Source organism: Mustelus asterias, chromosome 5 (assembly GCF_964213995.1).
Source record: "Mustelus asterias chromosome 5, sMusAst1.hap1.1, whole genome shotgun sequence".
In the NCBI taxonomy this organism is placed as follows: domain Eukaryota; kingdom Metazoa; phylum Chordata; class Chondrichthyes; order Carcharhiniformes; family Triakidae; genus Mustelus; species Mustelus asterias.
Genome location: NC_135805.1, coordinates 19,196,239 through 19,207,406, shown reverse-complemented (window position 1 = coordinate 19,207,406; position 11,168 = coordinate 19,196,239). Strand labels below are relative to the sequence as shown.

Here is an 11,168-nt window from a genome sequence, read left to right as displayed (position 1 = left end):
CTGGGGAAAAGATTCTGACTGTCGGAAGTTGTGACTCTTCTCCTTAAAGGGGATTAATGGAGATCAAAGAGAGGTTCAAAATTTGCATAGCCTGTACTCTGTGGCGGGGGGTGGGAGAAATCAGGAAGGGACACCAGGGCTTGTTTTGTACTCCTTCACGCAGAAGGTGTTGCAATTTGTAGCTTTTTTCTATTCATTCGTGGGACAGGCGTCGCTGGCTGGCCAGCATTTATTGCCCATTCCTAGTTGCCCTTGGTAAGGTGGTGCTGAGCTCCCTTCTTGAATCACTGCAGACCATGTTCTGTGGGTTGACCCACAATGCCGTTAGGGAGGGAATTCCAGGATTTTGACCTAGCGACTGCGAAGGAACGGCAATATATTTCCAAATCAGGATGGTGAATGGCTTGGAGGGGAAATTGCAGGTGATGCCATTTATCTGCTGCCCTTGTCCTTCTAGATGGAAGTGGTCGTGGGTTTGGAAGGTGCTAAGGATCTTTGGTGAATTGCTGCAGTGCATCTTGTAGATAGTACACACTGCTGCTACTGAGCGTCGGTGGTGGGGGGATTGGAATATTAATCTGGATGTGTTTTACAACCTCACCAAGAACAAAAAGAAACATGTCTGCCCTACGGCCAAATGTACAGTCGCACTGAAATGCATCCGCTTACTCAAGCCTCATTTCTCAGGGAGACAAGGCATTCTTTTGCGGTCACTTAACATAAATGTGAATGGACTGAGAAAAATCTTCCCGTAGAAACATTTTTGGAGACCGAACAGCACCTGAACGTCGTGTCCCGCTTCTTTCAAATCTCATTGAAGCCTTTCAAAATGGCCGAAACCACGGCTGAGAATTTCCCGTCCCGCCCGCCGCCTGAATCGTAGTGGGTGAGACAGAAAATTTGGCAGGCCGTTAAAAGGTCCATTGAGCTCGGGCTGGAATTTCTGGGTCCGGGAAAATCAGGCGCGGCCGGAAAATTCTGCCCAATGTTTCCGATCCGAACGATGTCGCTGCACAATCGTCCAATTTGTCCTCGACCTGAAATTATTCTACCCTGTCCGTGCATAGGAATTAGAGAGTAGGCAATCCAGCCCCTCGGGCCCGCTCCGCTATTCTATATGATCATGGCTGATCTCCATCTCATCCCAACTCCACTTCCCTGCCTTTTCCCCATAGCCCTTTATCCCACCAGTTCCAGCAGAAAACTCATCAGAACCTTAAAACAAATGTGTCTATCACCTTCTGCTACACTCATTAACAGGGTGGCAGGATTGCCGCATTCACATGGTGCAGTCATTATCTGCTGTGTTTGCCCCTTGGGGAATGGGGGATGAGGAAGTTCGTCAGGTGGTAGACCCTTGAAGAGGAACATGGACCGCTTTCCCTCCTGGCCTTTGGAGGGTGTGCTGCAGACCTCAAAACGAGAAAGGAAATGCGGCCTTTCCGTGACGTGCTTTTTTTTTCCTCTTCCTCTCTTGGTGAGAGGGGAGAAGAAATTAGTCGCCCGCTTTTTAAAGCCGCGTCTCTGCCTACGCTGGGCCCAAACGAACCCTTTCGTTTTACTTTCTCTCAAGCTGGCATTCAACGTGGTGCACAACCATACACGTACCTTTGACCTTGGCGATTGCCTTTCCTGCATTTCCCTGAAAAACATGACGGGGAAAGCTTCGTTTATTTAGACTTTCAGGGGGTCTGTGGAGAGAGCGGGGCAGGGGGAGGGGGGGGGGGTGGTGGTGCTGGGAAGGAGTGGGGGGGAGGGGAGAGAGTTTGGTGAGAGGTGCTGACGTGCAAAGGGAGCTGAAAAAATTGACCATGCTCATTTTTAGTCACATTGGATGTGACAAGTCGACCGTTCGAAAGGACTAACTTCTTTCAAAGTGAAACCTTAACATTATACATATATCTATATAAGCTTAAAAAAAATTATTGCACAATAGAGGCCCAGTTATTCTGCTGTGGCTATCTAGTTTCTGGTAACAGGTATATGTGCTTGGGTGGTCACCAGTGCAGAGTCACTGACTGCATTTAATACTGTTTTTTTTCTGACATAATATGCATTCTCTGATGTCCAAAGTGGCGGGAATCTCATTTTTTTTGGCACAATTTGACGACGCGATTCCCATTCGGCGCAACCCAATCCCATTTATTTATTTTTCCCCAATGTGTCGCCATCTTGGCCATGTGGGCGGTCCCGTGATAAGAGTTGCCAACTCAGGGCGGCCATGTTCCAGGAGGTTCTGTCACGTGGCTCCTTGTGTCCGACCGCCCGGCCTCGTGCCATCGATCCTCCCTTCCCCCCCGGCAAGTCAATGGAATGGAGAGGGCGCGTCTGAAGTAAACGCGGAAAACAAGCACACAATGTCTTCAACGTCCAATGATATTTCTCCAGGATTGCTCGTAATCTTCAAATTCCTGTAGACTCCGGGACGAAGGGTCAGCGATGTAACGATTAAGTGGGGGAGGAGCGGGGGGGGGGGGGGCAACATGGAGAGGGAGTGGGGGGGGGGAACAGGGGTAGTTGCTGCAGTGGGTGTTGTCGAAGTCCCACCACTTGCGGGACTGGAGTGAACCGATAGCTTCATGCTTTGGACAAGAGAGTAGGCAACAAACGTTAAGATTAAAAAGTATTAGTAATAATAATGACAAAGCGTCATGGCTTCCTTATCAGTCCCGGAGGTTGGCTCCCTCCAATCTCACAATGCTCCCGTTTTGTTCCTTTGGTTGTTTCCAGAGTGTCCCGCTTTCGGAAGGAAAGGCCCCAGCAGCTGGTGACAGAAGCACAGCAAAACAGGCACTTTGGAGACTGGGCCCAGTTTCCCCTCTCTACTCTCTGTACAGTGGAGAGAAGGGAAGAGATATAGATGGAGTGAGAGAGAGAGAGGGGGCGGGGGGCGAAAAGCGGTTTGGTTTCTTTTGGCAGACGAGGGGAAAGAATTGTGTTTTGTTTTTCCTCATCGGCTGGGCCTGCGGGTTCTTGCAGCTTGAGGGTAAATAAAAGAGTTCCACTGCCCCCGCTCCCCGCGACCGCGCCCTACCCACACAAATGGCGCTGGGCTTCGTCTCAGGCCTCCGTTACCGGGTGCAACCGGGTCCTTCAGTAATTGAGCTTGGTCACTGCCCGCTCCCTCCCGCTCTCCACCACCTGGTTGCTGACGCGCTTGCGGTTGCGTTTCAGCTTCGACAGGTCCTTGTCGAAGACCTCGCCGGAGCGCAGGGCCGACACCAAGTCGTCGAACTCGCCGACCTCTTCCGAGACGCTGCCGGCGCGGGCTTTCTTCAAGCGGCGCTCCTTCTCGCGCTGCTCCTTTAACTGGAGGGTTAGGAGGGCAGGGTGGGGGTGCGGAGGAAGGGAAACAAATACAACAGAATGAAATTCCGCAAGAGCTGATGGGTTTTACAAATCACAAAGCATTAGACAGTAATAGAGTGGGAGTGACCCAGGTTAGTGTCAGGGGGATTAGCAGGGTAAAAAGGGTTGCAGGGGTTAGGGCCTCGGTGGGATTGTGGTCAGTGCAGACTCGATGGGCCAAATGGCCTCCTTCTGCACTGTAGAGATTCTATAATAGAGGAATCTAATCGAGGGTTGAGATGTGGAATAATGGATACCTGATAGTGATTATAGACTGGAATCTAATCGAGGGGTTCAGATGGTTTAACTGGGGTGATCAGTAAGTTTGTGGACGACACAAAACTGGCAGGACTTGCAGATAGTGAGGAGCATTGTCAGAAGCTACAGAAGGATATAGATAGGCTGGAAATTTGGGCAAAGAAATGGCAGATGGAGTTCAATCCAGATGAATGCGAAGTGATGCATTTTGGTAGAAATAATGTAGGGAGGAGCTATACCATAAATGGCAGAACCATAAAGGGTGTAGATACGCAGAGGGACCTGGGTGTGCAAGTCCACAGATCCTTGAAGGCGACGTCACAGGTGAAGGTGGTGAAGAAGGCATATGGCATGCTTGCCTTTATAGGACGGGGCATAGAGTATAAAAGTTGGGGTCTGATGTTGCAGATGTATAGAACGTTGGTTCGGCCGCATCTGGAATACTGCGTCCAGTTCTGGTCGCCACACTACCAGAAGGACGTGGAGGCTTTGGAGAGAGTACAGAGGAGGTTTACCAGGATGTTGCCTGGTATGGAGGGGCTTAGTTATGAGGAGAGATTGGGTAAACTGGGGTTGTTCTCCCTGGAAAGCGGAGGATGAGGGGAGACTTAATAGAGGTGTATAAAATTATGAAAGGCATAGATAGGGTGAACGGTGGGAAGCTTTTCCCCAGGTCAGTGGTGACGTTCATGAGGGGTCATAGGTTCAAGGTGAAGGGGGGGAGGTTTAACACAGATATCAGGACGACATATTTTACACAGAGGGTGGTGGGGGCCTGGAATGCGCTGCCAGGCAAGGTGGTGGAGGCGGACACACTGGGAACGTTTAAGACTTATCTAGACAGCCATATGAACGGAGTGGGAATGGAGGGATACAAAAGAATGGTCTAGTTTGGACCAGGGAGCGGCACGGGCTTGGAGGGCCGAAGGGCCTGTTCCTGTGCTGTATTGTTCCTTGTTCTTTGGTTTATATATAGAATAATGGATACCTGGGAGTGATTACAGACTGGAATCTAATCGAGGGGTTCAGATGGTTTAGATATAGAATAATGGATAACTGGATGTGATTTCAGTCTGGAATCTAATCCAGGGATTCAGTTGGGTTTATGTATAGAATAATGGATACCTGGGAGTGAGTTACAGACTGGAATCTAATCGAGGAGTTCAGAATTCCTACAGTGCAGAAGTGGGTCAGATATAACATCTAAGCTGTTAACTTTCAGCAGAATCCTGCTCTCCCCTTGTCGCTGTTGGCACAGTGAGTAACAGGAAGGCGTGGCTTGGTCCCAAGCTAAATAGGTCAGGAAGATCCCAAATTTTATTCCTCATTCCTGATCAGCATCTGTGAGCACTCCATGATGATGCGTGAATACGTTTGTATTTGGACAGAAGCGGGCGAGGCCGCGATGCACACCATTGCTGAATAGCTTGATGACAACTTGAATTGCCACTTAGAACATAGAACATAGAACATAGAACATTACAGCGCAGAACAGGCCCTTCGGCCCACGATGTTGCACCGACCAGTTAAAAAAAAACAAAACTGTGACCCTCCAACCTAAACCAATTTCTTTTCGTCCATGAACCTATCTACGGATCTCTTAAACGCCCCCAAACTAGGCGCATTTACTACTGATGCTGGCAGGGCATTCCAATCCCTCACCACCCTCTGGGTAAAGAACCTACCCCTGACATCGGTTCTATAACTACCCCCCCTCAATTTAAAGCCATGCCCCCTCGTGCTGGATTTCTCCATCAGAGGAAAAAGGCTATCACTATCCACCCTATCTAAACCTCTAATCATCTTATATGTTTCAATAAGATCCCCTCTTAGCCGCCGCCTTTCCAGCGAAAACAATCCCAAATCCCTCAGCCTCTCCTCATAGGATCTCCCCTCCATACCAGGCAACATCCTGGTAAACCTCCTCTGCACCCTCTCCAAAGCCTCCACATCCTTCCTGTAATGTGGGGACCAGAACTGCACACAGTACTCCAAGTGCGGCCGCACCAGAGTTGTGTACAGTTGCAACATAACGCTACGACTCCTAAATTCAATCCCCCTACCAATAAACGCCAAGACACCATATGCCTTCTTAACAACCTTATCTACTTGATTCCCAACTTTCAGGGATCTATGCACACATACACCTAGATCCCTCTGCTCCTCCACACTATTCAAAGTCCTCCCGTTAGCCCTATACTCAACACATCTGTTATTCCTACCAAAGTGAATTACCTCACACTTCTCCGCATTAAACTCCATCCGCCACCTCTCGGCCCAACTTTGCAACCTGTCTAAGTCTTCCTGCAAACTACGACACCCTTCCTCACTGTCTACCACACCACCGACTTTGGTGTCATCAGCAAATTTGCTAATCCACCCAACTATACCCTCATCCAGATCATTAATAAATATTACAAACAGCAGTGGCCCCAAAACAGATCCCTGAGGTACACCACTTGTAACCGCACTCCATGATGAATATTTACTATCAACCACCACCCTCTGTTTCCTATCCGCTAGCCAATTCCTGATCCAATTTCCTAGATCACCCCCAATCCCATACATCTGCATTTTCTGCAGAAGCCTACCATGGTGAACCTTATCAAACGCCTTACTAAAATCCATATATACCACGTCCACTGCCTTGCCCCCATCCACCTCCTTGGTCACTTTCTCAAAAAACTCAATAAGGTTAGTAAGGCACGACCTACCTGCCACAAAACCATGCTGACTATCACCTATCAATTCATTACTCTCCAAATAACTATAAATCCTATCCCTTATAATTTTTTCCAACATCTTGCCGACAACAGAAGTGAGACTCACCGGTCTATAATTCCCGGGGAAGTCTCTGTTCCCCTTCTTAAACAATGGGACAACATTCGCTAACCTCCAATCTTCTGGTACTATACCAGAGGCCAACGACGACCTGAAGATCAGAGCCAGAGGCTCTGCAATCACTTCTCTTGCCTCCCAGAGAATCCTTGGATAAATCCCATCCGGACCAGGGGATTTATCTATTTTCAGACCCTCCAGAATATCCTGCACATCCTCCTTATCAACTGTAATACTGTCTATTCTACTCCCTTGCAACCCAGTGTCCTCCTCAGCTATATTCATGTCCCCTTGCGTGAACACCGAAGAGAAATATTGGTTCAATGCTTCACCAATCTCCTCCGGTTCCACACATAACTTCCCTCTGCCATCTATAACTGGCCCTAAACTTGCCCTAACCAACCTTCTGTTCTTGACATACCTATAGAACGCCTTAGGATTCTCTTTAACCCTATCCGCCAAAGTCTTCTCATGTCCCCTTTTAGCCCTTCTAAGCTCGCTCTTCAACTCCCTCTTAGCCAATCTAAAGCTTTCTAGTGCACTACCCGAGTGCTCACGTCTCATCCGAACATAAGCCTCCTTTTTCTTTTTAACCAACAAAGAAACTTTTTTGGTGCACCACGGTTCCCTAGCCCTACCAATTCCTCCTTGCCTGACAGGGACATACCTATCACAGACTCGCAGTAGCTGCTCCTTGAAAAAACTCCACATGTCGGACGTTCCCAGTCCCTGTAATCTCCTAGTCCAACCTATGCTTCCTAATTCTCTCCTAATAGCCTCATAATTACCCTTCCCCCAGCTAAAACCACTGGCCCGAGGTTCATGCCTATCCCTTTCCATCACTAAGGTGAACGTAACCGAATTGTGGTCACTATCACCAAAATGCACACCAACTTCCAAGTCTAGCACCTGGTCTGGCTCATTTCCCAGCACCAGATCCAATATAGCCTCACCTCTAGTTGGCCTGTCTACATACTGAGTCAAAAAACCTTCCTGCACGCTTTGAACAAAAACTGACCCCTCTAACGAGCTAGAGCTATAACAATTCCAGTCAATATTAGTCAAGTTAAAATCCCCCATAACAATTGCCCTATTACTTGCCATGAGGTCTCCAGGCATACGGGTCCTCGGAGCTGACGGCGTCTCCAGGACCCCCTGGCCGCGTGCAGGCGAGGAGATGAAAACAACGCAATACAGTTTGAGAAGGGGAGATTATAATTAATAAGGAGCGGTTGCCAGAAGTCTGCCTTGGAATGGTTTGAGGCCCTTGCCTGACATAACATATACGGGGAGTCGCACTTTTAATCAGTGCCCTGGGAGCTGTTCTGTGAAATGAATTAGTTTGTTTCTCATCGCTGGCAAAGGACCTCAGCTCCGTGTCAACATTTTTCTCTAAATTTAACTCTTCATGTTCCCTCCACCCTCCAGCTTTCCTCAGCAAAACCAGGGAGATTCCGCAATCTGTCCTTCCCAGAGGAACACACATTATTGAAAATTCAGGTGAAAAAGGAAGGACTCCCACACCCACAATCTCCCAGGGAGACGGATCATTCGGAATCATAGAATCCCTACAGTGCAGAAGGAGGCCATTCGGCCCATCGGTTCTGCACCGTCCACAATCCCACCCAGGCCCTATCCCCATAACCCCATCCATTTACCCTATCTAGTCCCCCTGACATTAAGGGGGAATTTATTGTAGCCAATCCACCTAACCCACAGATCTTTGGGCTGTGGGAGGAAACCGGAGCACCCGGAGGAAACCCACGCAGACATGGGGAGAATGTGCAAACTCCACACAGCCAGTCACCCAAGCCGGGAATTGAACTCGGGTCCCTGGTGCTGTGAGGCAGCAGTGCTGACCACTGTGCCACCGTGCTGTCACTCTCCTTACAGACTGTATTTTACAAAGCTTCCATTTGATCTGCTTCATTTGTAACTCATCCACCATCTTCGACATTCATTCTCTCCACCACCGACGCATAGAGGCAGCAGTGCGTGTACCATCTACAAGGTGCACTGCAGCAACTGACCAAGGCACCTTTACATACACCTTTCCAACCCTCAAACTCTATCATCATAGAAACATAGGAACTAGAAGCACGAGTAGGCCATCCAGCCTTTCGAGCCTGCTCCAACATTCATTTTGATCATGGCTGACAGTCGAATTCAATATCCTGATCCCTCTTTTCCCCCATATCCCTTGATCCCTTTGCCCCAAGAGCTATATCTAATTTCTTCTTGAAATCAGACATCGTTTTGGCCACAACTACTTTCTGTGGTAGTGAATTCCACACATTCACCACCCTCTGGGTGAAGAAATTTCTCCTCACCTCAGTTCTAAAAGGTTTACCCCTTATTCTCAAACTATGACCCCTAGTTCTGGACTCCCCCACCATTGGGAACATTCTTTCAGAATCTACCCTCTCGAATCCTGTTAGAATTTTATAAGTTTCTATGAGATCTCTCACTCTTCTAAACTCCAGTGAATATAATCCTAACTGACTCAGTCTCTCCTCATATGACAGACCTGCCATCTCAGGAATCAGCCTGGTAAACCTTCGCTGCACTCCCTCTGTAGCAAGGACATCCTTCCTCAGATAAGCATACCAAAACTGCACACAATACTCCAGGTGTGGCCTCACCAATGTCCTACACAATTGCAGCAAAACATCCCTCCCCCTTTACTCAAATCCTCTCGTTATGGAGGCCAACATACCATTTGCCTTCTTTGCTGCCTGCTGTACCTGCGCGCTTACTTTCCGCGACTGATGCAAGAGGATTCCAAGGTCTCGTTGAGTATCCACCTCTCTCAATTTACACCCATTCAAGTAATAATGTCTTCCTATTATTGCTACTAAAGTGGATAACCTCACATTATCCACATTATACAGCTTTTGCCATGCAGATGCCCACACACTCAGCCTATCCAAATCACACTGAAGCATCTCTGCATCCTCCTCACAGCTCACCCTTCCACCCAACTTTGTATCATCTGTAAATTTGAAGATAATACATTCAGTTCCCTCTTCCAAGTCATTAATATATAATGTGAACAGTTGGGGTCCTAACACAGATCCCTGTGGAATCCCACTAGTCACTGAGTGCCAATCAGAAAAAGACCCATTTATGCCAACCCTTTGCTTCCAATCTGCTAGCCAGCTTTCTATCTGTCTCAAGACATTACCTGCAATCCCATGTGCTTTAACTTTACATAGGTCTCTCATGTGAGACCTTGTAGAAAGCCTTCTGAAAGTCTAAATAAACCATATCCACTGGATCTTCTCGGTCAACTAGGGCGGCACGGTGACACAGTGGTTAGCACTGCTGCCTCACAGCGCCAGGGACCCAGGTTCAATTCCGGCCTCGGGTCACTGTCGGTGTGGAGTTTGCACATTTTCCCCGTGTCTGCGTGGGTTTCCTCCGGGTGCTCCGGTTTCCTCCCACACTCCAAAATGTGCGGGTTAGGTTGATTGCCCATGCTAAATTGACCCTGGTGTCAACGGATTCACAGGATAAATACATGGGGTTACGGGAATAGGGCCTGGGTGGGATTGTGGTCGGTACAGACTCGATGGGCAGAATGGCCTCCTTCTGCAATGTAGGGATTCGATGATCCTATGAACTCCACTAGTTACATCCTCAAAAAATTCCAATAGATTCATCAAGCATGATTTCCCTTTTGTAAATCCATGCTGACTTTGTCTGATTATACCTCTGCCTTTCAAATGCCGAGTTATGAAATCCGTGTTAATAGACTCTAGCAACTTCCCCAGTACCGACGTTAGGCTCACTGGTTTATAGTTCCCTGTTTTCTCTCTACCTCTTGAATAGTGGGCTTACATTAGCTACCCTCCAAAGAATTTTGGAAAATAACCACCAATGGATCTACTATTTCCAGGACCACTTCCTTAAGTACTCTGGGATGAAGAATTTCAGGAGATTTACCCATCTCAATCCTATCAATTTCCACAAAACCATTTCTCTACTCATGCTGATTTCCTTCAGCTCCTCACTAAAACAGGTTTCTCTCAGCACTTCTGGTACATTATTCATGTCTTCCTTTGTGAAGTCTGAAGAAAAGGACAAATTTAATTCTTCAGTCATTTCTTTATTCCCTTTTATAAATTTTCCCGTTTCTGACTGTAAGGGGCCTACATTTGTTTTTGTCAATCTTTTTTTCTTTACATATCTATGGAAGCTTTTACAGTCAGTTTTTATGTTCCCAGCTAGCTTACTTTCATACTCTATTTTTCCCTTCTTAATCAATCCCTTGGTCTTCCTTTGCTGAATTTTAAACTGCTCCCAATCCTCAGGCCTATTGCTTTTTCTTGTTTTCAAAAATTTTTTTAAATTCATTCATGGGACATGGGCGTCGCTGGCTGGGCCAGCATTTATTCCCCATCCCTAAGTTGCCCAAGGGCAGTTGAGAGTCAACATGTGGCTCTGAAGTCACATGTAGGCCAGACCAGGTAAGGATATTAGTGAGCCAGATGGGTTTTTCCAACAATCGACAACGGTTTCATGGTCATCAGTAGATTCTTAATTCCAGATTTTTTAAATGGAATTCAAATTCTACCAGCTGCCGTGGCAGGATTCGAACCCTAGAACATCAGCTGAGTTTCTGTATTAATAGCCTAACGATAATACCACTAGGCCATCACCTCCCCAATAGAATGACAAGAGTGGCTGATGCATTGGAATACCAGCATCTGCAAGTTCTCCCC

General features: G+C 47.6%; 1 protein-coding gene across 2 annotated transcripts in view; it reads right to left on the bottom strand.

Moving 5' to 3' along the window:
- Positions 1–2,013: 2,013 nt before the first annotated feature.
- daam2 (dishevelled associated activator of morphogenesis 2) overlaps positions 2,014–11,168 on the bottom strand; it is a 355,177-nt gene continuing 346,022 nt past the window's right edge. For both annotated transcript variants that reach the window (XM_078212233.1, XM_078212234.1), the window contains exon 25: positions 2,014–3,309. In XM_078212233.1, coding sequence (XP_078068359.1) covers positions 3,094–3,309 — 216 coding nt within the window. In that variant the 3' untranslated portion in view covers positions 2,014–3,093. The remainder of the gene's footprint in view (positions 3,310–11,168) is intronic.